Source organism: Sebastes umbrosus, chromosome 18 (genome assembly GCF_015220745.1).
Source record: "Sebastes umbrosus isolate fSebUmb1 chromosome 18, fSebUmb1.pri, whole genome shotgun sequence".
NCBI classification, from domain to species: domain Eukaryota; kingdom Metazoa; phylum Chordata; class Actinopteri; order Perciformes; family Sebastidae; genus Sebastes; species Sebastes umbrosus.
This window is the reverse complement of record NC_051286.1, coordinates 14,020,784-14,047,405: the sequence shown is the minus strand read 5'-3', so window position 1 is coordinate 14,047,405 and position 26,622 is coordinate 14,020,784. Positions and strand designations below refer to the sequence as shown.

General features: G+C 40.5%; 1 protein-coding gene across 5 annotated transcripts in view; it reads right to left on the bottom strand.

Annotated features, from left to right (window-relative positions):
• ppp1r13bb (protein phosphatase 1, regulatory subunit 13Bb) overlaps positions 1–26,622 on the bottom strand; it is a 33,912-nt gene that overhangs the window by 5,896 nt on the left and 1,394 nt on the right. For 2 of the 5 annotated variants that reach the window (XM_037750704.1, XM_037750705.1), the window contains exons 3-13: positions 17,213–17,360; positions 14,815–14,934; positions 13,964–14,034; positions 7,790–7,891; positions 5,941–6,115; positions 5,475–5,674; positions 5,219–5,383; positions 4,838–5,030; positions 4,218–4,346; positions 712–845; positions 56–509 (exon numbers count right to left, since the gene is read on the bottom strand). In XM_037750704.1, coding sequence (XP_037606632.1) covers positions 56–509; positions 712–845; positions 4,218–4,346; positions 4,838–5,030; positions 5,219–5,383; positions 5,475–5,674; positions 5,941–6,115; positions 7,790–7,891; positions 13,964–14,034; positions 14,815–14,934; positions 17,213–17,360 — 1,891 coding nt within the window. The remainder of the gene's footprint in view (positions 1–55; positions 510–711; positions 846–4,217; positions 4,347–4,837; positions 5,031–5,218; positions 5,384–5,474; positions 5,675–5,940; positions 6,116–7,789; positions 7,892–13,963; positions 14,035–14,814; positions 14,935–17,212; positions 17,361–26,622) is intronic. The other 3 variants (XM_037750707.1, XM_037750708.1, XM_037750706.1) reach the window with 2 other exon arrangements.

The window sequence follows — 26,622 nt, the reverse complement described above, 5'->3', positions numbered from 1 at the left end:
TTATGAGAAAAAAACAAAACAAAAACTGGACCATCTTTTCAAACCCGGGTCTTACCTGCTTTGAGAGCAGGCTTGAGTGGCTGGCTCTTTGAACCTGCCTGCTGGAGGTACATGTGATAGATGGAGCTGGAGTTCATGGTGGGTGGACCCTTTCGGGGCGACTGAGGCCGTGATCCTCTGTCTGGGATGAAGGGGCGTACCGCCACAGCTGGCGGGGGATCCAGCCGCTCGCTCAGCCCGGGAGGGAAAAGCGGTAGGTTGGGCTGGAAGGTGGGACTCGGCGGCACCGAGATTCGCTGCTGGATCTGCTGGGAGGACGAGCCCGTGGCGGGGGGGACGCGGGGCCAAGCGGGAGCTGGCGGGTTTGGGAGCGGGCGAAGAGGAGGAGGTGCGTCCCTGCGCCGCTCCAAGGAGCTGGCTGAGTTTGCTGAGCTGAGGTGGGAGCCATAGGGAGGTGGCTGTGGCTTGGATACGGCAGGGGAGGACACCACCATTTTGGGGTCTAGCACCTGAGTAGAAGCATGAAATCACACACAAATAGCCATAAATAGATGAATAGATGATAGATAAATAGAAAATTAAACCTAAATCTTGAATTATATTAAATCAAAACACTATGACAGTTTCTCTCTAGCACAATCTCAAACATAAAACATTTTTCTTATACATGTGACGTAAACCACGGGACGGATTAGAAGAAACAGGACGAACCTTTTCTGCACTTGAAGCGACGGGGGAGCCTGAGGGAGGGCTCTTGCCCGGGTTATCAGCCCCTGAGTCTCGTCTCTCAGGAGGCTTTAGGGTTGTGCTGGTCTTGCCTAAAGTAGGCCAACCAGTTTCATTAGCTAGGGCACAAACAGGACACAGTGAGTGGGTTGCAAAAGAGAAAAAAAGATACCCAATGATTGAGGTGGTGTGAGAAGCGTAAGCCTCTTTTACAACTCAGGGTAGTGACAAAGCATGTCCACCAGAGCTAGGTCCAAATGGTAACGCTTTCTTATTTTTTTCACATTGTGATTAACCATATAAAGTGGAATATTAGTGATGGAATTTCAAGAACGTGAGTAAAGTAATGTACCATTTTGACCTAGAATTGGTGTTGAATGAAGGGTTCAGGATTTTGAGAAGCCTATCCTATTAACCAGACACCATTAAGAGACAATTCAACCTCATTTACATGTATAAGCAAAGATAAAAAGGGAAAATCAAACAAGGTCTCTAAAAATAACAAATTCCTGCAAAAAGGAAGAACCACCAGAGGCCCCATGATACGACATTATCACGATACTTAAGTCACGATATGATCTTATTGCCATTTTAAACATTTTGCTATATGCTATGCATGAGTTTTGCAATAAGATATATTGCGATATATTACCTTTTTTCGACTGCAAATAATGCAGTTTGTCAACATCTGTTTTATCTAATAAGATACAGTTTTCACTCTGTTCATCTCAGAGTTTTCACTCACATATCTTGAGGTCAGAGGTCAAGGGACCCCTTTGAAAATGGCCATGCCAGTTTTTCCTCACCAAAAGTTAGCGTATATTTGGAGCGTTATTTAACGTTCTTCCCGACAAGCTTACATGACATCGTTGGTGCCAATCAATTCTTTAGGTATCTTCACTTTTTATAGCTTTAAGACCCGACAGACAAACTCTGAAAAACAGAATAGCGTCTGGGCCTGGATTGTTAAGAGGTTATTTGTTTATATAATAAAAGATCGATACTTGACGTCTGTGTATTGATGCCATGCAAAATACTATGCCCACCCCGAATAAATATGTCACACATTGACCTTCTGGTAAGAAATTTCCCATAGACAGAAATCTTCTATTAACTGACTTTTCAGAGAGGCACTTTAACTATTTATGTCAGTTGTTCGTCTTTCTCAAAATTTCCCACATCTGGCACATCACACAATTTGCAAGTTGTCCTACTTTCTTACTTAAATTAAAATTGATCAAAAACACGGCACACTAAATGTTTCAAGAGGGGCTGTTGATCAATAGGACAAAAATCCTGAGCCTTCACTTCACAGCAATGATGGCAATGAATGTATCTGCATTAGTATTTTGCTACTGTGCACTTGTATTTAGCTACATTTAGTTACATTTGGTAACTAAATTGTGATTTAGTATGTCAGTACTGTTGGTCTCCTAGACTAAAGTGATTGCTTGAAAAAAATAGATGTGAGGGATTAAAAAAAGGATGCAAGGATAGGTTGAAAAGAAAGAGGATGGAAAAAAAGGAAGACACAACAAAACAACAGCAATAGTTAAAGGAATTAGGTTGTATAATATGACAATAACCGACTCGTTAGAGACCCAAAAAATCCAATTATGGCTATCTAGATTTCCAATGCTATTTAGTACTTATGGTAACTTCAAATTAACAAACAATACAGTAGATCTACGTTAGTGTGGTTGATTGGGATTACTACAGTAATAACAAAGCAGTTCAAACACTAACCAGTCTAAAAGGGAACAGCTTGATCTGGATGATCAGTAGTGACAGATACTAAGTGAATCCGATGACATTTTAACATGTACAAGTTTCCTTGTGCATGTTAAGCGTTTGACAGCTAAAGGTGATTCTCACAGTTTGGCTGCTGTGAGAGTGGTGTGAAGGTTAATGTGAGGCAGGCTGGGGGATGCTATGAAATTAGAACAAAGCCCTAATATCTTGCGTGTGAATTTTACGAGGCACTCGAACTCATTGAACCTTCTCAGAAGTGCACAATCACACACGGGGATCAGCAGTGCCTTAGTCTGTGACACTTTCTTCATATGATGTCAACTGCGATTAAGAGCGTCACATTTCTGCAGATGGCAGCAAAGTGTTTCAAGATGGCACCCCCACTAGTTTGACGTCATTAGCCGATCCACAGAGGAAACACTCCAAAACTAAATGTCAACATGTGCTCAGAAAAACTGGCTCTCAGTGCTGCACTGGCGGGAGAGCTTAATGATGCCAAACAAGGATGCTTCCATCAGCCGGCCATTGTTTATGTTAACCAGGCACAGATGCTCATCTCCTCCTCAGATTCCCCAGCTGTGCATGTACGCTTTCATTTGTCTGGTGGACAAAATCATGACGTTTAAGCGAATCTGTTTTGTAGAGTAGTATAAAAACATCAGTTCGGGGCAGAACGCAATTTTGATAATCTTAAATTCTTTGCCCAACATCAAACTGACTATGATATTTAGGGTGTTTTCACACTAAGTCCTTTTCAGCCGTCCAATCGAACTCAGAGCGATTAGTCAGCAATTTTTGTGCATAATGTGAACACTCCAAAAGAACTCAGACCCCTCTGAAACTAACCAGACTCAGACCTCGGGATGTGGTTTGAGTACGGTTCGCTTCAAGTCCGCGTTGCAGTTCGCTTAACCTGTGCATTGTGAACACAAACTGCTCCAGGTTCACTTTAGGGTTGTCACAAGAACCAGTACCAAGTCGATGCAAAAATTCTGAAGACGGTACTTTATTTTCTACAGTACCGCACGTACCGTATGTACTGTTGAGGCTTGAGACTAATGGTGTCCCGGGGACAAAAGAAAATGTGTTTGGATTTTGGCGAGAAACTTAATAATAAAAATAATAATACAGTTGTTTGAAGGAGATGTTTTTACTATATAAAATAGAGTCACTATGCGTGTACAATTTAGCGACCACCAGCCTCCGCTTGAGGATAGAGAAAGTACCTTTCTGGCTTGCCCCCAAATGCTCGTTATGATTGTAATAATTGATGACAAAACACATTAAAAATTGCATTAATTGCACAGGCGGGACATCCTAAAACAGCGCTGCATTTTTCGCATATGTCACACAGACGTTTATGGTCTTAATGAATTTATTCCATTAGGACCGCACGGCAAGTAAAAAAACTATGTGGGTCTGAGCTCCAGAGAAACTATAGTGTGAACAGAAAGAGGACTGAGGCCCGGTTAGAGCTGAAGTGGATCAGAATGAGAAATGAATCCTCTTTCAAATGAACTGACACGCCAAACGCAAAAAGAACTGAGTGCCTTTTCTGCTGGTCCGCTTTAGGACTGAGTTTGGTTCGTTTAAAAAGGACTATATGTGAAAACACCCTTAAAAAGATGTTGTATGGAGTGAAATAACTCCGGTGCATGCTGAGGATCCCGTGCTACAATCGAGAGAGAAGGTTCAGGAGGTGCCAACCCCTCTCTGCTTACGCAGCACTGTGCACTCACGGGACGTGCCGTCGGAGCCAGTGGAGGCTCCGGTGCCCGGGTGTGATTCTGGAAGGGGCGGGGGTACCGGGTCCACAACGATGTCTAAATCAGACACCTTCCAAGGGCCGGGAGGCTTTCGCACACCGTCTGCCCAAAGGAAGAGTTGCCCCCAACCCCGCACCCGGTGAAACGGAGACATTACAGAGACAGCACAGGACAGACACATGAGAGAGGAGGAGGAGAGAAAAGGAAGGGAATCACAGTGTACACAACACAGGAAGAGAGGGATGTTAGAGAGGAAGGAAAAGGAAAATCACAGAAATCAAGTCCAGGCGGAGAATTAACTGAGAAGTCAGGTAGGAAGGAAACAGTAACAGTCGGGGCCCGGGAGGGAATTTCAGTCATGCAAGATGTGTTAAATGTATAGTAAGACGACTACATATCCACTCCAGGAACTATCTTCTCATCTGCTTTAGCTAAATGACCATCACAATGTTCCTGCTTTCTTTAATGAGGAAAGAAAAAGACTAAAATCTTCAATTAAAACTCAGCCTAAAGACAGTGTATCACTGTTGTTTGCATAATTTTTTGGGGAAAAAGCTGCACGGCAATTGTCATTTGTATGGGTTTCAACCAACCTGACTTGGTGCGGCCTTGGTTGGCTTGGTTATTAACGCCCAGAGTCTGAGGCTTCAGTGGATCAGGTGGTATTGTGTAGCCTCCTTCCTGTCGGCCCGGTACAGGGACCTGGATGTACGGCCCAACGGCAGCGACGCGGCCCAGAGTACCAGGAGCCGGCTGGGGAGAGGGAGGCCCGTTGGCTCTGTTCAGCTATAAGAGTCAGAAAAGATTCAAATATTACAAGTGTTGACAGGGAAAACAATCAACATATAGAGGAGATATGATAATAATACAATTTCACAAGTTGGACTGTCCGGACTGACTTCTCACTGGGACAGGAGACATTTCAACAAAAAAGAGTCTTAATGAGGAGATGTGTTGAGCGCTCTTAGTCTTACAGGAAGGTTCTCTTTTTGACGTGCCTCAGCTTTTTTCTTGTAAAGGCGTTCCCGCAGCTCGCTGATGCGCTTGTCCATGAGCGTCACCTCCATGTTGCGTTTGTTGAGAAGATCTTTCTGTTGCTTCAGCTTGCTGTTTTGCTCCTGGTTCAACTTGTTCCGGATCTGTGGGGGATTAAATGCGGACGTACAGATTCACTAGAACGGTAGATGCTGCACGTCACCAGATGTTGCACTTATTTCTACAAGGCAGTACCTGAAGTTCCTGGTAGAGCTTACGGAGCTCCAGGGCTGCAGCGCCGGTTACTTGTCCACCCAGGGCCGTCTGTATGCCGTTGAGCTTTCCCCTCCTCAGGTCCTCCAGCTGCAGGCTCAGCTGCTCCACCCTCAGCACTGCAGACTGTAACTCTGCCTGCTTCTCTTGGAAGAGGCCGCTGACCTGTTCGATCTCTGCCGCTGGATGTGAGACATGAAGAAACAACATCAGCTCATTCGTAACCTACAGTACATGTTGGCTGACTTCTTTAAAATAAGCAAGGTAGCTTTCTTCTCAAAGTGGTATTGTGTAGCCTCCTTCCTGTCTGGAACCTTTTAGTTCCTTCAAGAGTAGTCCTGGGACTAAAATTACCAGGAACTTCTTGGTGGAAACGGAGCTATATACAACTGCATGAGTGTTTAAAAACAGAGTTAGTAGATGATGTACATATTAAAAGTATACTTACACAGGTTGCCATTGATGACCTTGCTGTAGTCCACCTGGCCTCTCATTGCCCGAATCTTCTTGAGCTTCGCCTCCTGGCTCTCCACGCGATCCTTCAGCTTCTGTAGCTTCTCGCTCTCTGAGACGGTTTGCTGCTGACGCCGCTCCTGCTGCTTCAGGTAACGCAAACGTTGCTCCTTCAGGAGAACCGGACAGAGAGTGATGTTTTATAGGCAAACAGGTAAACACAAGGTACAAAAATTATGTCAAACTGCATCCAACAGTGCGGACTGTCTCAATACTAAAACCAGCGAGGCACCACACAGATATCTCTATGGCAGACAGACATACATACCCTGAAACTAGGCTAACTCTTTCTACTGTATGCACGACTACGTGAATGAAATGCTGCGCTGTGTCAAGACTGAAGTCAGAAGGCTGAAGAAAGGGTCAGATGACTTCATCTCTCCACCCAACTGAGAACTGCTCCAGTTCAGGTCTTAAAATAGGAAATGACAGGCCCAGGTTTCCAAATGACTGCAGGGCTTCATGTGGGCCTACTTTTCACACGCCAAAACAAAGGCAATAAATACGTCTATCTGCGGGGTCTACAGTGGGCTTCGTCTCGCATGACAGATCTCAACTGATCAGCACTCCACAAGCACGGTGGTCAGACTCAGTTAGTGCACTGAGAAGCCTGGTGGACTGGTTATATGGAGGTTAATATTCCTTCCATTACAAGATGACATATTTTTATTTAATTGGTCTGAGAAAGGTAGTTTTCTTAGTCTTCAAAGTCATGCATAATGTACATGTTTGAGTGAACACTGTTATGCAAGTTCCTTTAAAGACTGAACTATGAATTCTGACAAACTGGACAATCCTACAGCACAGTGACTCATACTGCCTCCCATCTCATTTGTTACACAACTGTTTGCCCCAGTTTCAGGTCATGATGGGACTCTTTGGATGAGAGTAGTGCAACAGGAGTCTGTTTCCTCTCCAACAGGAAGGTTCGAGGCTGTGTACTGATCTTGCTGGGCCTTGAACTAATGCCCAGTCTGTGTCGGAGTCTCAGACTACATGACATAATATCAAACTGACCCGAACCTTTCTGATCACCTCTGTTGAATGCGAAAGATGGCAAGCTATGATTGGTCTGGCTTCAACGTATACTCTGCCATAGGGGTGGGCGATATGGCCAAAATCTTCAATCACGGTATAATTTGATATCATGGTAACGGTATATATCACGATACAGTAATTGTTCTCTTAATTAAATTAATAAATGGTTTAAAATAACCATACCGTTCTTCATCACATTTGATTATTTTCTTCTTTAATTTGGAACAAACAAGAACAACTGGGACAAGACAAGACAAGACTTAAGACTCAAAACAGTAACACTCAAATTCTTTAAGCTTTAAGATTCCTGAGAACAAGAATTTCAAGTGTCACAGGTTTTGCCAAAACTCTATAGGTGGACAGATTTCTACCGTCGCACAGTATACTGTATACCGTCATATTGCCCAACCCTACTCTGCTATGTCTCTCACAAAGTTACAGCGAGAAAGACTGCCTTGTCTGACACAGTAACCATCTGAAAATGCAAAATGTTTGTGTGATCTAATCCCAGCATGAGAACATAACATTTAGGTTTAAGGACTGGGTGATTTTCTGATATAATTACCACAAATTTCTGCTTCAGATTTAACAATTTCAACTAGAAAAGCAGGAAGATATTGCAGCTTGTGGTGAGCCTCCTGTGTAGTGGACCTGTGAACCCTCTAGTGTTACCCGGTAGGAGCAGTAAGAAGCATATTTTGAATGAAAGACCATAGTAAGATAAAAGAATGAAGACAAGACGCTACCTTTGCGACGAGCATCTGCTGCTGAGCCTCGATTTGCTGCTGCTGCCGTGTGGCCATCTCCTGCAGCTCTGACAGCGTGAGCTCCACACGCTGATTCCCCACCTACACACACAAACACACGAGAATCGGTCAACAACACACTGAGATCTGAGCAGAGTGGTCCTGATGTTGACAACATACAAAATGTTATAAGAGCCACTGATGTATACTGATGATACACAAGGATTTTGAAACATTTGAAACTAATTTAAATTACGATTTTGTACAATAAGCCAAAAAATGATTCTGGTCCCGTCTTCCTCACACTAACACATGTTTGGTTCAAACCAGGGCATGACCCAATATTTGTTTTTTTGCCCTGTGGGAGCTGCTATGAGTATGATGACACACTAATGAGGATACGCGACTCTTCCTCTAGCCAAAACAACTGTTAAAAGTTGAACAGTCCAATTTCAGTATCAGTAATACGTAAAACATCTGGAGAACTAAACAGTGAGATCCCATGCAGGGTCATATATCTTTGTGTATCTTTATGTCATTTATGTTGCCAATACTCAGGTAAATGCTTGATGAAATAGCACTTTAAAGACAAATATGCAAATCCGTAAGTGCAGAAAAAGTTACATGAGCTAAAAAACGTTACATAACAAGAGCAAAGAAACAAGTTACACAAAAAGACATTTGCAGAAATGGTTTTAAAATCTGTCTGATTTCAGCAGCCAGAGGCTCAAACAGCAGTGACAGTCGGGCTCTCCGTTCTCCACAGCAAGGCTCCAAATGTCATTACGATGGGACATTACTTGTGACGAGACTCAGTTAGCGAGCAGGAGACTCACGGCTAAACATGACCTGTGATGTTTTTGGCCACTACTGGTGCTGTAGAGCAGTGGTTTAATGAGTGGATCCCTGTATGGTTTATATATGCATTACATTTATTGATGTTAAAAAAAACAACACAACCTACTTTTTTCCTTAGAGGTCAGTTTCATAGGATATAACTTGGGGCCTCAATTTATGATTATTTTCATTACAGATGAATCTGCAGGTTGTTTTCTCAATCAAGCAATTGACTGTTTTGGTCTAAAAATGACAGAAAATAGTAGAAACAAAAATGTCCATTGCAGTTTTATAAAACTTCTTGGTTGGCCAACAAAAATACATCATCCCTGCAGCCCTCTAAAACATTGTCAGACTCACGATGGACAGCTTTCTTCTTCCTAGTCAAAACCTGACACCTGCATTACCCACAATGCAACTTTGTGACAGACAGTTCGGTCTAAGATTCTGGTGTGTTATTCTAGCAGCGGCTAATGTAGCATCAAGCTTCTAGCCTCAAGCAGAGATGAGGAACTGGTGAGCTCACTTCTTTCTAACTCCACACCTCCAGATTCTTTTCATTTTCAAACTTGTAGTCATCGGCCCCAACTCAGGCAATCACTTGGGGCAATTTATCACATTTTGTGCAGCAAACAAAAGGATTCATACAAACTTTTTCACATATGAAAATGACACACACATATGATGTGTAGAATCACCCTTTTAAAGATATTCAGTTTACTAAAACAAAATAGAAAGAGAGGCCGCAAAGTCTTACAATCATACACAAGGGAATATTTGGCATTTGACTTGGCAAAATGACTTAAAAAATGTATCCATTACGAAAAAAGGTGCCATTTTCTTCTTTTCTGTTGACCAACTAATCACTTCAGCTATAGTTGTAGCAAGAAAAAACGCTCTACGCAACTAACAAATTATAAAAAGGTATAGAGTTTACATAATGTAAGACTAAGCTAGTAGAAGTAACAGTAAAAATGGATTTACTAGAAATGAAAAAATGGTTCATCACCTCCGTAAACTTTTTCAATGAAATCCTCCTCTCGAGCCAGAAATCAGCACCCATGTGTTGTTCGGGAGAATAAAGGAAGACTGGCGATCACATTCAATTCTGTTTTTCCCCGAACTATCACTCTACAGACTTCTGAATATCCTAAAAGCAGCCGCTACCGTCAACACACTGGCGCACTGCTACTCTTCAATAAAACAGCATACTGAGTGAGCAGCGAGTTACAGTCCTCCAAACTACAAGCGGTACTGAAATGCTGAAGTGCTCCTAGATTTTGCCTTTAGGAAGTGTGTTCAAAGAGGGAGGAGACGATGCAGGAAATGTCACCGTGTTTTTTTTTTTGTTTTTTTCAAATAACAGACTGAGAAATGTAGAATACTTGTGCGGAAAGAGCTCTCTTTTAAAACATGAAGGGATTAGTAAGAGGCATGGAAGTTATGACGACATGAAAAATGGATAATAAAGTCCAGGTGAAATAAACAAAACACGCAAAAGACAAAAATATTGTATGCATGCGCTACTCTTACTCGATTAGAAGAGGCAGACACTTTTGTGACTCATCTTGTCTGAATAAAACATGCTTCTCTTTGGGAATAATTTGATGTCATGCATCATCTCATCTCTTAAAAAGACACTCAACACGGACACTGCATTTGCAGCTTTGCCCGTGTGGCTCACGCAGCGGTTTCCTACCTGGGATTTGTTAAGGCATTTAGATGTAAGAGTGTCTAGGAAGACTCGGAGTGGGGGGGAGGGACGAGCTGACTCAAGCGAGGTCGAGATGGGGAGAGCGGGGGAAGCCACTGGCACACGCACACACAGCCACGCTCAAATGCACTCAGGCAACACTGCATCAGTGACAATTCACCCGAGGGAGAAACAGACACACTCGCCCTCAGACAATGATGAAGAGGGAGTCGGAGAAACACCCGACTGAGCAGAACGAGAAGGAGAGCAGCCACAGCCTCACTGATGGGAGACTACGTTAACCGCTCCAACAACTGTATAGATCTGTTTCTGAAGCAGAGAGTGACATCCCAGGCTAAAATATCGTTTTTCATGCCCTGGTCAATTTTTTGATTTTGGGCTATTTTGCTTCCATAACATGTTTTCTTTCAGACTAGTGGAAATAAAACATCCAAAATACACATTTATGTGTTTATTTTACTACATTTTGTCTATTTGCGTGTGTAGATTTCTCCTAAATTCACCCTAAGTTAGCTTTTTATAATGCCTCATTTGCATATTTAAACATAACATTTCAGAAAACTCTTAACACAAAAAACAATTGTCTTAATGCAAGTAATCAACTGGGGAAGTTTCATGATGACATCTATTAGTTTTTTGTTTTTTTACCCTATTCACCTGTAGAGTCACCCCTTAATAAAATAATCATCAATAATGTTTCAGAATAAAAGAACCCAGTTATTCATGACTATTACTCATGTAATAATGTTCTGAAGAGCAAAGAACTTTGTAAGAACTAAAACGTTTATTTGATTAATTGATCAACAAAAAAAAAAATCAGCAACTACTTTGATAATAAATAAATTAATCTTGTCATTAATTTCTCAGATAGTAAACTGAAATTCTTTGGGTTTTGGACTGTTGGTTGGATAAAACAGGCGTTTTGAACATGATATCTTGTGTTTAAGGAAATTGTGATATGCATTTAACTATTCTCTGACGTTCGATAGACCAAAAGATTCATCAATTAAGAAAATAAACTACAGATTAAGAGATAATGCTTATTGACATGGCCAAATATAGAGCTGTGACTACGATTATCTTCATTATTGATGTTAACTATTTTCTCGACTAATCAATTGATGTAGGTCGGAATGAAAAAAGAAAGACATTTCTGAGCCCATGGCGATGTCTTCTAAGTGCTTGTTTTGTTCGACCAAAAGTCTGAAACCCAAAGACATTCAATTAACCATCATAAAATGGTAAGGAAAAGCAGAAAATCCTCACATTTGAGAAGCCAGAGAATCGTTGGTATTTCTGCTTCAAAAATCACTGAAACGATGTGTGATTGATTAAAGATAAAAAAATGTTTTCAACAAATCATGTCAGCTCTTGGTAAATGAAATGCGATGTCTCAGCACTGCCAATAAGATGTCACCATCAATTACAGAAACTAAAATTGTGACATTAAAAAAACATTGAAAATGCGTGCGATCGTCGTCGTAGCGTTCCCTTGAGGCGCCTCTGCTCTTTTACGAGGCAGCGTCCCTCTCAGAGGATGATCAGCTCTGCATGGTGGAGAGAAAGCCCCTGAGGTTTGGGCAGCAGCCCGTGGAAAAGCCAACGCAATGATCCTCTTAGGGCCCGTTATATCATCCAGCAGGCTGACTGATATAATCCTCTAAATCAGATATTAGGAAAGAAACTCGGACACAGCTGACTGAGCCTTGGCACTCGGGAGGTTAAAGCAGAGCCGGCCGCGCAACTGATAATGTTGAACAAGCAGTGGTGATAAAATAGATGTTGCCATGCTATGGTTTTATAGGTTAGTAGTACGATACTGGAGGTGATTAAATAAAGACGATCGCCTGGGGAGTTGATCGATTTCTAGATCCGTAAAAATATATATTACCTCATGATACTTCCTCAACACAAACAGGGTCAGAAGTTGTGGGTTTTCAGGATGATAATAACAGGAATGGCTTCTGGGTGCTCTTGTGCTACAATCTTTTTTTTTTTTTTAAAACAAAAACAACAACCCTTCCATTTCCTGCTGCGCTGGATTCTTCCCTTCACCCTTAAGGTTGGATTAGTTACGATTCCTTGACCGCAACACTTTACTTTTGTGAAATCTGGGACAGATGGTCGGAGAGAGAAAGGATGCCACACCGGAGGCTGCTCTTATCGGAGTCATTCACATCTCCTAGCACACACACATCCTGAAGCTAGAGCTCAACATGCACAACAATGGGCGCACCTGACAGGGAAACACTGTGTGGAAACAGAGCAGGGTCTGTGATGTTACTCTCAAACACTGGCTTAATATCAGAATCATGTATCCACAGATACTGATAGTTCTACCTCATACCAGAGACTGGAGTTGTGACATTATTGTGCTGTACTATGAAAACACAGAAATGCTGCTTGACCAGTTTAGAGTCGATGTAAAGAAATCATATCAGCTGAACTCACTGAGGAACAATGACTCCTCCCTTGCAAATATTTGCTTTGCAGTCTTTAATATAGAGTGTAACAAATGCCTTTGTCTTGGTATTAGAAAGCCACTATGATTTAAAGCATTTTTCACCTTTGCAATGTGTCTCACTAAAGTCAAACTGAAATTAAACTATTTTTTGCCAAGAAATCAGTATATACTGTATACTCTTTGCAATATTTTGCGTGGCATTATTGTTTCGATACACAGACGTCAAGTATCAATCTTTTATTTTATAAACTATTAACCTCTTAACAAGCCGCTATTCTGTCTTTCAGAGTTTGTAGCGTACTCAGTCTTAAAGCTAGAGTGAAGATACTGGTATCATGTCATGTTAGCATGTCGGGAAGTACGCAAAATAACGCTCCAAAGTTACTCTAAATTTTGGCGAGGAAACACTGGCGTGGCCATTTACAAAAGGGGTCCCTTGACCTCTGACCTCAAGATATGTGAATGAGAACTCTGAGATGATGCTGATGAGGAGTGAAAACTGTATCTTATTAGACAACGCGGCGTTGACAAACTGCATAATTTGCAGTTGAAAAAAGGTAATAAATCCTAATATATCTTTTCTATCTTATCTTATCGCAATACAGAGCATATCGCAATATGTTTAATATCACAATAACATCATATCGTGACTTAAGTGTCGTGATAATATCGTATCGTGGGGCCTCTGGTGATTCCCACCCCTAGTGTACACTACACTAGATTGTGTACGTATCTGATTCATTTGCTTTGTACAACATCTGTGATGACAGGTCAACAAACATTGCTGAGAGTTCTGACAGTCTGGCCACAACTGGACCCATGAAAGAGAGACAGCAAATGCTAGCAACACCCCCCTCCTTTCTATACTGTGTGACGAAAACAACACAGTGTGCAGGAGTTCGACAATGGCACTCAGCAGATGTTAAAATAACATTAACAAAAAGTAACATCTGGTAGGAATCAGTGCTGCTGTTAACAAGCTAGACTAACTAGGTGAAAGTTAGTTAGCTTCCACTTTCAGAGTCTTTTTTGTCTCTTCGTATATGCCTGTGTAACTGCACTGAAGGATTTCATAACGGCCTATGGACCTGGTTTGTTCTGTAAAAGTACATTTCTATTTTAACATCCTTTATTTTAGACAATGCTAATTAAGACTCACCCCATTCTCATTGTGCTTCTCTCCAGCGTTTCCACTTCTGCGACTCGTCTGATCCTGAGACTGCTGACTCCCTGCAAAAAAAGAAAACAGTCGCCATCACAAACACGGGCAGGGCAGAGACACACCAGCGTGCACAGACGGGCGTGCACGGTCGCACACAAGTGCAGATTCAGAGGCAACAACCATTGTCAGGAATAGTTTGAAAATTCATTGACTTGATTGCTCGTGACAGAGGCATTTAAGAACTGGGACAAGCACTGCTGACTAAAGCCACCTAACTCAAACTGTTTTTGATAAGAAAGGCTTGATGGAAAGATGTGAGTAAATGATTTAAAACGTCACAGGAAGAGATACAAAAAAAAGGGCCGCTTCTGCTGTACTGTACTTCTAAAAAAAATCACCGGATATCTTGATGGTACCTTTGCTGCAAAAATACACTTTCTTATATCAAATATGAATCAGATCAGGATCACGTCAGAATGAGTTTGTTTCTCTGCCGCCTGTTAACTTTGTGTGTGCTTCCTTTAGTGGTCTACACAACGTAACCCGACTTTGATTCAATTCCAACACAGGAATTTGTTTTACACCTGGCTTTTTATGTGGCTATACTCCACCCAAACACAAATGCAAAAAAAGATTCCTGTCAATGCATGAATTATTCCTTTGAAATGCACCATCAAGCATCAATTAAACTTCGGCGAAGACAAACTAGATAACAGCGTCCATAGCTGAGCACTCAGCCAGAACAGGTGTCAGGAATTCCCCGACAACCCTCGACCCCACCCTCCACCCTCCAGGTAGAGAGACTACACAGAGCAGAAACACCTCCAGACAGAGGAGACAATACGCACCTTGATCACTGCTCTCAGTCGGTGAATCTTCATGCCGGAGGAAGAACTTGACTTCTTGTTTCCGAGGCCCCCATTTCTGCAGATGTTCATACATCATGTGTTCGAAGGGGATCGCTCGCTCTACACAGACAGAAAAGTTAAGATTAGTTAAACTAAACATATTTGTCTCATGGAAACAGGCTGATCTAATTCAGTTTTCTAGTATATATCCAATAAGTCAAATGCAAAATGATGTGTGCCAGTTAAAAGCACAGTTTAAAGAAAACATTTGACATTTTGGGAAATATGCTTTCTTGCTGAGAGTTAGATTGAAACCACTACTCTCATGTCAATATGAAACTACCGCCAAGAGCTAGCGTAGCTCTGTTTTCTTTCATTTTTGGGTTGTTTCTGTGACGCAAACTGCATCAAACAGGAGGTCTCTGAGCTGGATATAGTCTGCCATAGGGATGATCTACTACTGATCATGTATTGTAGTATTGCAGCATGTAATGAACTAACCCACAACAGAGGTTTCGTAGGGCAGGCCAATGCAAACTCGGCTTGGGAGTGGAGGGGGAAACTGTGTGCGTGTTAAAGAGGACCTATAATGCTTTTCTGCTTTTTCCCTTTCCTTTATTGTGTTATATCGTTTTTTCTGCATGTAAAAGGTCTGCAAAGTTACAAAGTCCACGCCAAAGAGGTTACTCTCCCCCATAGAAACACTGCTCCTTAACTGCCTGAAACGCCTTGTTTTAAGTCCCGCCTTTTCTTCTGTAACGTGGTGATGTCACCAAGTAACACATTTGCTTATTACACAGCTTTGTTGAATACTCGATTCTGATTGGTCAATCACGGCATTCAACGGTCTGTTATTTCTTTATAGCATACCGTAGCTATGTATAACAGACCGTTGCTATGTATAACAGACCGTTGCTATGGGCGCAGTTCTGATGTAAGACTCTGGCGGTTTTTGTGTCAAATTATTGACTTCTTAAGTAAGTAGCCGTGTAATAAGTGGGATAATGTACAGCTAGCGGGTCATTGTTGTGAAATAAACCCCGACAGGGACATATAAACATGTTCTCGTAGAAACCCAAAATACATGTATGAACCTAGAAATGAGCATAATAGATCCTCTTTAATGTTCTGATAACTACGATGATTAAAAAAATGAACTAATAAAGTAAAGATCATCAAAGAACAACAGATACACTTATGATCTAAGCCACTTTATCTTTCCCTGCGGTCTTCATCAGCAGGTCTACTGGCACTACCAGCCATCAACCTCAGCACAATGGGTGCCAGGACATTGTCCTATACTGCACCCAAACTTTGGAAACCCACTATCCCTCTCACATCCGCATACTGGACTCCATTACAGATTCAAAACTGCTCTTAAAACCCATCATTTTAAACTAGCGTATTCACTTTAATTATTGTATGTGTTATTGTTGATTTTATTTATGTTTTATTACCGGTGCTTGTTGTTTATTGAAGGTTTTATTACTGATTTTATGTGATGTAAGGTGACCTTGAGTGCCATGAAAAGCGCCCATTAAATAAAATGTATTATTATTACTTTATGCTGACATCTGTCTATGTCTTGGCAGTGTGCGTGTTTTATCAGAATTAAATCAAGTGATGACATCCCTATAAAAACTATGACCGCTGAGATTGATGGATAAGTACGCCTGCTAAAACTTTTTTTTTTTCACATTTCAAGAGGATGAGCGCTCTGTGGGCAAAACTAAGAGAGACAAAGAGGCAGAGACAAAGACAGAGAGGTTTTAGGAGGTTTCGGGGGCAGACGGCTGCATTGTGAGGCACCAGCCGAACACGATTGCATAACGTGGGTTAATAAAGCCCTCGGCTGGGGATGTTGTTTTCAACAGGGGAGTGGCCCCTCAGCAAAAAACGCTGATAACACCGGGTGTGTCAGCACGACTGTGGAGATGGGAGCAAAGCGTTCGGGCCGAGTGGAATCTGTTGTGACAGTGCTGTGGACTGCACCAGCACGTAACCCTGTTCTGACATACAAGTTTGTACTTTAAGTATATTATAGTATTGATAATAGCTGATCTATTCTTCTCTTCTATTTGAGGGTGTGAAACTTTTGCCTTATCTGTGGCTTCTCCATCCTCCACTCAGGCAGTCATGCATGGCCCTGCTTGGCACCTGAACTTTCTTTTAATGAAGAGCTTGTTTTTACATTAATGAGGAAGGCTAAAGGCTACTGCTTTATATAATTACATTCCTGTGCTCGTAAGTGAAGTGTCACGCTCAGAGATAATGGACTTTCAGATTCATGCATTACTGGTGACACCTTCTTTAACGGGGCAGAGCACTGAGCGCTGCTTTCACCACAAGAAAAGAAGCGCCTCCGTAACAAGCAGCACTCTTTTAAACCAGCTCTTACCGTTGCCTCTCCAGACCTCGGCCAGGTGGCAGCCGCTCTCGCCGGGCTCTTTGCAGAACTCGACGACGTCGCGGCACGTCGTCTCGGGGGTGATGGGCACCTCAGTGGCAGCCTGTTCCCCATCGCTGAGGTACACCGTCAATATCATCTGAAAGAGGAATACAAAAACATAAAAATCATGAAAGAAAAACACAGATGACACTAGAAGAAATATACTTAAAGATGGTACAAGAATTGAGAGAATATGTAATTATCTGATGCTGTGGTTTAAGGACGAAGCTTAACCCACTCTTGCGTTGTACAAAGCCCAGTCTGCTGATGCGACATTTTGCCATCCACCAGCAGCGCCAACTGTTAGTTTGAGCGGCTGGTGGACTCATGCCTGTGCCTGCCACATTTCTATTTACTATGATTAGGGCCTGCCATAGCGTTGAACATACACTGCTGTTCAGCCTGGGAGGTAAGACATACATAGCAATACAAGCCCGCACATGCTTCTGTCTGTAATCACATAACAGTAAAAGAGGTCAAAGCAGAGATCACACATTGCTTTCTAAGTTCTAAACAACTAACTTTCAGGATACAGAGTCAATGGATGACTGAGGAAACTGCAGATCTGTCCTAAATATACCCTCCTAAATGTGAGCTACTAAATGGCTAATAATTTCCATTTATGATTTTTTTTAATACCAATATTGGGATTTTGATTTAAATTGCAATGTTCTATATGTAAACTTCAGGCCTAGTTGGTACGAAATAGGACAAATAGTCACAAACATTGAAATGATTGGTGGTGGTGTTTCTTTCTAGAACACCTTTGGCCAGCATAAACAGTGTTGAAATCTTATTAAGCAGAAAACAGTCAGTCAGTCAGTTTCTTATAGTAGTTTGACCATAGACTGCATAGAAGTGTAATGTCACCCATTGGTTTGTGGACTGCCGTTTCGAAGCCTCGAGTTCAGAATTTTGGCCATCGCCATGTTGTTTTTTTGCAACTAGATGTGACACAAGAGGGTAAGTACGACTGAATAAAATTTTTAGGTGACCAAAAAAGTTATAATTAACTTTCATGAACTGAAAACACACTGTGAAAGGGTTAAAGTTGTAAGATGAAAACGCGGACAACTTCCAGACCGGAAAACGTCGTGGCAGCAACTTGTCAATCACAAGGTAGCCCCGCCCTAAATCATACCCTCCTTTATGGTCTATTTTACTCTAAATGGAACCATAATTTACTAAATGAACATCATGCTGTATTAAAGAAGACTTGAAACTAGCGATTGAGACCATAAACTCATGTTTACAATGTTTATTGAGTTAATAAATCAAGTGAAAAGTAGGGTCATTTTCTCATAGACTTCTATACAATCAGACCTCTTTTTGCAACCAGAGGAGTCGCCCCCTGCTGGCTATTAGAAAGAATGCAAGTTTAAGGCACTCCCGCATTGGCTTCACTTTTCAGACCCAGAAGTTGCCCATTAAGTTTGACCAACTAGTGTGATATTATTGTAAACAGAAATATTTAGAGTTTGTATGTTCAAAATAAGCAATATTGCACCATCAATATGTCTCTTGGGTAACTTGTAACAGGCATTCTTTTGCATTTTGTAGACTTAATAATAGAATAAATATGTAATGTATCTCATGTAATTTTACCTCAATCAGCATATTTGCTCTATGTTCATATTCTCTATCTGAAACTTCGACCATTTATGGTAATATGACAATCTCCTTGGACTTTTTCATGTTTCACTGTTATACAACATTGAGGCATATTGGATTTAATAAGATTTTCCTTTTACACTAATCAGCAGACAGACCCTTAAATCTTAAACTAACACACACACACACTAGTTCCAATGCATGTCTAATGTTACCCCTAAAGGAAGAAAGCAAAAAAAAAAAAAATCCCCAAATCCAGATGGTCCAAGTTGATAAAAACATATCTAAGAAGATTCAGTGTTTGCAAAGTATTGACTCCCTGGGTTAAATATGTCTGCAGGGCATAAAAGAAAACACTGATCCACTTTGAATTTAGGATGTAAAATGTGGATAAAATAAATATTTTCATCTATTTTCTGGGTAAACAACTAGTATGTGGATCCTATGATGAGATGAATCCACGTCTTGGTTGAATAAAGCCAAAATACAGGATGAGAGGAGCAGTGGATGATGTCCTCTAGAGTGCTCTATACACAAAAAAAGAGAGAAAGCTATGCCATCAAACTCCAAATGTTATGTTGAAGGATAGTCAGTTTAATTAATGTGATGATGTTCCCCGTGTGCCTTGTTTAGACCAGCCCACATTAATGACTTCTTTGCTATTGTAATTTGTTTTTTGGAAGATAAAAGATGAATATGAACTCCTCTATATCCAGTGTTACAGCACATCTATGATGTGTTTTTCTTTCCGCCAGATTTTCATTGTTTTTCCGTGGCACAAAGCGCTCTAGGGGTTCGGGGTGTGCCTTCCTGTTTCATGTGACAGGCCTCACTTTTTGTGTCACTCACTACAGATAAACAGGACTGTGAAGAGATCACAACATAAAGTGCAGAGAGAGCCAACATATAGAATATATCTATAACAAAGCCAAGAGTTTGGAGGGATGTTCAAAATGAAATAAAAATGTTGGCTGTGTTTGAAAAGAGTGTTTATCGAGGCCTTTGTGCAAGTTATGCGAGTTCAGCTAGAATCCAGATTCCCCGCATTTTGCTTAACCTTCAACCTTTCACAGTTTTTGCTTCACTAGTTGAACCTAACGTGGAGGAGTTGAGCCAAAAAACAGTTCAAGTATAATGCAGAGAAAGTCAAGACTTAGAGTGAAACATTACTATCAAAGGGCTCCGTTATCTTAGTTTACATATGGCTCACAATGTCAAACCATAGCCTACAAAGTCACACCAAATCAACAGACCGAAACCTCCAACTAGGACTACATCACACCAGAGTTGTTATAGTAAACTAAAACAAAAATAAGCAATGGCAAATATTTTTAATAAACTGAAACTAAATAAAAACTATATCCTTTAAGAAAAACTAAACTGAAACTATATAAAATAAAAATGAACGTAAATTAATTTCAGTTTTTCAGAAACTGAACGGACTTTAAATTCCAGGAGATGATGCTGTGACGCAATTGCTTCACGAGACACTAAAGTAGCGCAAAGATTAAACATTAAACATTATGGCCATTCCTACACAGTTCTCCAATCACGTATTTTGTATCTATATGTAGTTACATACTTCTGAGACCTTATAGCTGGCCCTAAAAAAAAAAAAAAAAAAAAATATATGTATATATATATAAATACAAAATAAACCTTTTGGAAAAAACAGAAGCTAAACTAAAACTAGCCAACAAAGACTGAAAACTAAACTAAAATGAAATCAAAAAGTCAAAAATAAAATAAAATAAAAAACTGAAAATTCAAAACTATTATAACCTCACATCCCACCCACTATGCAGTTTGCTTTGTTTAGTGAGTAATATTTTACACATGCATCTTTTAGTAGGTGCTCCGATGTAACGTGCGATTAAGTTCCATTGATGCGTAACGGTTTGGCCTCAGGGTGTATTTGTAGTGCTACAATAACTGTCAGCGTACATCATATAATATCTGAGTTAAGTAAGCCACCTATAGACTTTTTCTCCGGGAGCTTCTCTGAGATAAAGTGACTCACCCTTTAATAATGCAGCTGTGTGATTCATTGACATTTTCTGCAGCAGCCTGACTGAAGCAATATAATCACTTGTGCTCGGGAGCCTCTGCGACTTCGCTCGGCTCATTATGAGCCCAAAAGCTCAGATTTTGGCAAAATTCAGAAACTATGGATGATGAAACGGAAGTGGAGCCATTATGCTGTCCATCCATACCATCCATCTATCTGCGATTCCATGATGCTTCTTAAGAGTGTTATTAGGACCAATGTCCAGACAGAATAGTGATGGATGTCATTTTTCGGGACCTGATCTGCAAGAGCATTAACAGAAAAAAAAAAAAGAAATGGGGGAGAAACTGAGAAAAAGGGTTGGAAGTAAGCTGGAGACTAGTTATGTCTACATTTTACTGATAGATAATTACTTTGCTAATCCCCCAGGGATATTGGAGTGCTACCAGCTGCATAATAAGACACAACATAGTACAGGACGAAACATAATGAACACAAAACAGCCCAGCGAGGCCAGCAACAACATCAGTTTGAATACAGATAAGACTGATGCCTCTATTTTAATTAGTTTTGGTGGTGTCCATCCTTATTTACATTTATGTTTTACAATAGTGTTCAATGTAGAGCTGCAACGATTAATCTATAAGTTGTCAACTATTAAATTAATCGCAAACTATTTTGATAATCGATTAATCAGTGTTATTTTTTAAGAAAAAAAGTCAAAATTCTCTGATTTCAGCTTCTTAAATGTGAATATTTTCTTGTTTCTTTACTCCTCTATGACTGTAAACTGAATATATTTGAGTTGTGGACAAAACAAGACATTTGAGGACGTCATCTTGGGCTTTGGGAAACACTGATCCACATTTTTCAACATTGTCTGACATTCTATAGACCAAACAACTAATCGATTAAACCAGAAAATGATCGACAGATTAATCTACGATGTAAATAATCGTTAGTTGCAGCCATAGGATTGTACAGTACTTAGGCTTGATAAAGCTTAGTAAATAAACTTTGTTTCCTTTAAATGTTGCCACTGTATTTCCTCATTAACTCTGCCACTGTGACAAATGAAAAACACCATTTAGTTTTATTATTATTAATATAATTTATTATTATATTTGATTTCCTATTGATCTAGGGCTGCACCAAGATCAATGTAAGAAATACAGTAGGTAAATGTAATGAAATATTGTAGTAATAAAATAAAAAGTAAATGAAAATAGCCCATCCTAATCTACACTCCGATAATCAAATATTTCTTTTTTTTTTTATAAATATGACGACACAGACTTTTATCCTTCAGAGCATGTCAAAACAAACCTTCAATTAATCAGGACGCACATTTAACCGATCAGACAGCATAACTAAGGTGCTAATTTGGGCCTGATTTAAATCGGTGACAAAAAAAACACCCCACAGAATATTCTAAAATGTACCTTCAAATAAATAGACTACCAAATCATGTGAATACAGGTAGAAAACAGAAACTCCAGTGATCCAGCTGACCGACCACGGGAGAAATACCAACCGCCCTCACTAAGTTGCGTCTGCCCATGGTCTTGGCTCTTTTGGCCGCCCTCCGTTTCCTCCTGATCTCCTTCTTTGGTGGCCGGTGGTGCTCCTTTGCCCAAATGGGGTTCTCCTTGGAGAGGCTAACAAGGCCGCGTAACACTATAGTCACAAACCTCTTCATCATAGCGCTGCCGCTCTCGCAGGCATGACACTTAATTGTTATGCCATCCCGAGCCGAACCTCTGAAACCGACAGCGGAGCGTGCATTTGGAAAGTGCTGCAGAGGAGACTTGGGAGGAAAAAACACTTGCTGTATGTGTAATTCAGGGAGGGAGGGGGGGGAGAGAGATAGCTAGAGAGAAACAAACAGTAAGAGAAAGAGAGAGAGAGAGAGAGAGAGTCACAGAGTGGTGGAGGAGGAGGAGGGTGCAGACAAGTCCTTCTATGTGAAAATCGTCCCCTGGTTGTGCCAGTAGCTGCAACACCAACGACTCCCTGCTAATGAGAATATTTTGGCTCCAGCTGTGACTGGCATGAGGGTCAGGGCGCTATTATGTAGAGGCAAAGAAAGGGATCATCCTCATACTGTATGCTGGCTGCCTGTACAGGACTAGAAACACACAGTGTCCCTCTTTGCCTGATGCATAATGCTACAGTGGGCATCATCTGGAGATTGGGGCATTTATCATTTAACTCCTGAGAGGGAGAGAGAGAGAGAGAGGGATGCTGCTTGGCTGGCCTGATCTCCAGCAGGATGATTCAAACAAACAGTCATTTCCTCTCACAAATCCTGTCACTCATTTACTCACATAGACGTACCCACAATGAAGAAGAAATATCCAGCGGAATATCGCTTCCTAAACTTTAACTGAAAACATCCACAAACAGGATAAATTCAATTCCCAAATATATATCTACTCAAATTGTGACAAAAAAATACAAACAGTAAAATAACTCTAACCAAACACAAGCCCAAATGTGCGGAATAAATAGGTAAACACACTACAATTAGTATTACGGTGCAGCCCCACTATACAAGACCAGACAGGCGGCAAAATTTGCTCCCATTCATTGGGAAGCGACTGATTTGCTGCACAAAACATCCTGGGATGACCTGCGATGCGGACCAAGCTGGCGGTGCGACGACAGGGAGTGACAATTTAAAAAATTCAAAAATCAAGCTGCAGCAACGGCTACGATCTGTGTTTACAGCCAGGAAACGCTAAAGCGAGACTAATGATCATAGTTGATAATCTATCCATGTGAAAACATATATTTTTCAGCAAATACTTTAGTTACAATAATATTGTTCAGGTGAGTTCACAGCAGGAGTGATGTTGACTGCATTTTGTCCAGAATCCACTTCTTGAACAGGATTCATGTTTTTAACAGCTTTTTTCCCCTCATTAATTTATGTCATAATCATCCATCTGACAGAAAACTGTTTGTACTGTTGCTTTTTCGTAAATAAAAATACCCTTGTGTGGAGCTGGTAGAAAAGGGGACGGGGGGAGGGGGCGGTTGTAGGATGGACAAGCGACCGGCGATGTAACATATGGAGGAAAGATGAGGTAATGATTAGGGCTGCGCGATAATTCAATATGATAATTTATCGTCTTTCATTTCATTTATCGTGATGAAATCATATATCGAGATATCGTTATATCACATTTATATCTTCTGAATTGTTAATAACAGGCACATACTAACTCAAATTTCTCAGAAAATCTGATGCAACATATATTTAGGGAATATAATTTGAATACTGTGGTTTTCTTTTTACATCACACTTTACATTACCACTCAGCTTAATGCGATTGACAAATGGTATATATATATGGATATATTTATTTTTTCTCTATAATTTCACTTGGAACTGTTATTAATTAAATGAGAAATATAGTATTTAATTTACATAGAAGTAAACAAAAATAGGCTTTACCGTATGGTTATTTCATACAGACTATTTATTAATTGACTAAACAGAAAACATGCTATATCGTGATATGTATCATTATAGAGATATGAAATGATCTATATCGGGAAAGAAGATTTTGGCCAAATTGCCCAGCCTTAGGTGAATATATACTGAAACAAAGGTGACAGAAAACTGAAGAATAATGCCGTTATGTAATATACATGCGTGAGATGAGCAAGATGTAAAAATGTAAACATCTTTCCTTTAGCTGGGCGCTTGAACACCGGTGCACACAAGATGTTTTAGATCCAAATGAAACTTTAAATAAAGCTGTTCTAAGGACATGTTCTGTTATTACCTAAATTATAACTACACTGGCTTCGCTATTACAGTTTTAAAAAAAGCATGTGTCCCTTTGATTGAAAGCTGACTAATGTGCATGAGAGGAAGAACGTCTAATTAATAATGAATACTTCTTCAACCAATAAGAAACGAGATCTGGCTGTTTTAAACAGGTGGGAGTTGCTAAATAAATCAATATCTCACTATTTTTATCTGCTCACAGTGAGTTTGAAGAAAAAGGTCTAACAGCGGTAGTCATATATTAAACTTATAACGAGTATTTTATGATATAAATGTGATGACTTGGCTCATTTTAAACCATCATACCTCCAAAATAAAAATGGTAAAAGCGACAATGTTTACATTTGCTGTAAATCACGCTCTGCCCAGCTCCACCGTGTGAGATTAATGCCACTCGACAATCTACTCCGCTCAAAAAGTTCCCCTTAACAACAGAGCATTAGTCGACGCAGCCACACAGACCTAGATCTGCCAAGGTCTCATTGGCTGGCGGAGTCACGCGAGAACCCAGTGCAGGGTTGCCTCTCTGCTCCACTGGCTCTTTGACTCTGATAGCCTGTTGGTGCCACGGGGTACAAACGTCTATAGAGGCTGCCATCGCAGTCACTCCTGAGAACATGACGGCTACAGCGGCAAATATGGAGTTACCTCTCCTGTACTCCTGAAAGCTCACGAGCCTCTCTGAAGTTGTGCTGACTATAAAGAAAATGTTACGGATACTATATTTTCAACAAACGTTCAGAAAGATAACTAGCCAAGTATCACCTCCATTCATGACGACACCTTACTGAACCTACTGTAAACTTATCCCGCATCTGAGTTCATGTTCCCCTCCCTGAAGGCCAAAAGGGCTGCTCACACTTTTCCCACAATCCATCACTGCATTCTCAGCACAATAGATAACAAAAGAGGTCCCAACAAAAGCATGGCTCCTATAGTGTTGCCGTTCAGGTATCCCATTCTTCGCATCACAGAGCGTCTTGGACAATAACACCAGGGAAAACAACAGCATGAACATGGTTTGATTCAAAGCCTACTGTATCGACTGTTTTAAATATAGCCCAAATTTTGTTTTATTCAAAGCAAATTAATTATTATTATAACGACAGTACAGAGTGTGAAGTTAACCAGTCCTATTCTGATATACAGTAGGGGTGTAAATCCCAAGTTTCATCACGATACGATATTATATAGATTCTTTGGACAATAATACAATATTTGCTGATATGACAAAGTCTACCACGATACGATTTCGATTCGATCAATTTAGGGGTCTGCGATCAATATGAGACAATATCATATGCCCATTTATCATAATCAGTTACATTTATATCAACTCCCAAAAAGCAACAAAAATATGATTTGCCAATTTCATTATTGGACTCTTCCAGACATTTAAATAAAAAAAACAATCTATTCGTTTATAATAAAAAGAATAAAAATATGCTTTTGTTTACTATAAAGTGCCACATTTCTCATGTTTAAGTGCTGTTTGAATGTTTAGGAAGGAAGTGTGCTTGGACGGAAATGGTGGCACCAATGTACCATGGGAATTTCAAAATAAAGGCGTATCTTAAAGATGACGATATGTATTGATGTTTTCCTTTTACAATCGATGATATTGGATCGTTGATCACTGAATCGATACATCAATCCATATTGATGTATGGTTACACCCCTAGTATACAGGAGTAATACTTGTTCAATACTGCACAATTTTGCAAGAAAACATATTCTGTTCTTCGTGCTAAAAGCAAATAGACTTCAGATACGCCATAATCCCTGTCCATCAAGTTATGACATGTCCTGTTATACATTTCCCCTTCCTAATGTCATTGCAACAATTAACAATGTAAGTCCTGCAGCTATGGAATCAGGCTGAAGAGATACTGTACAACAGTCAACAGATAAAGTGGTAGTCGATCAAATTAAGTTTTCCTT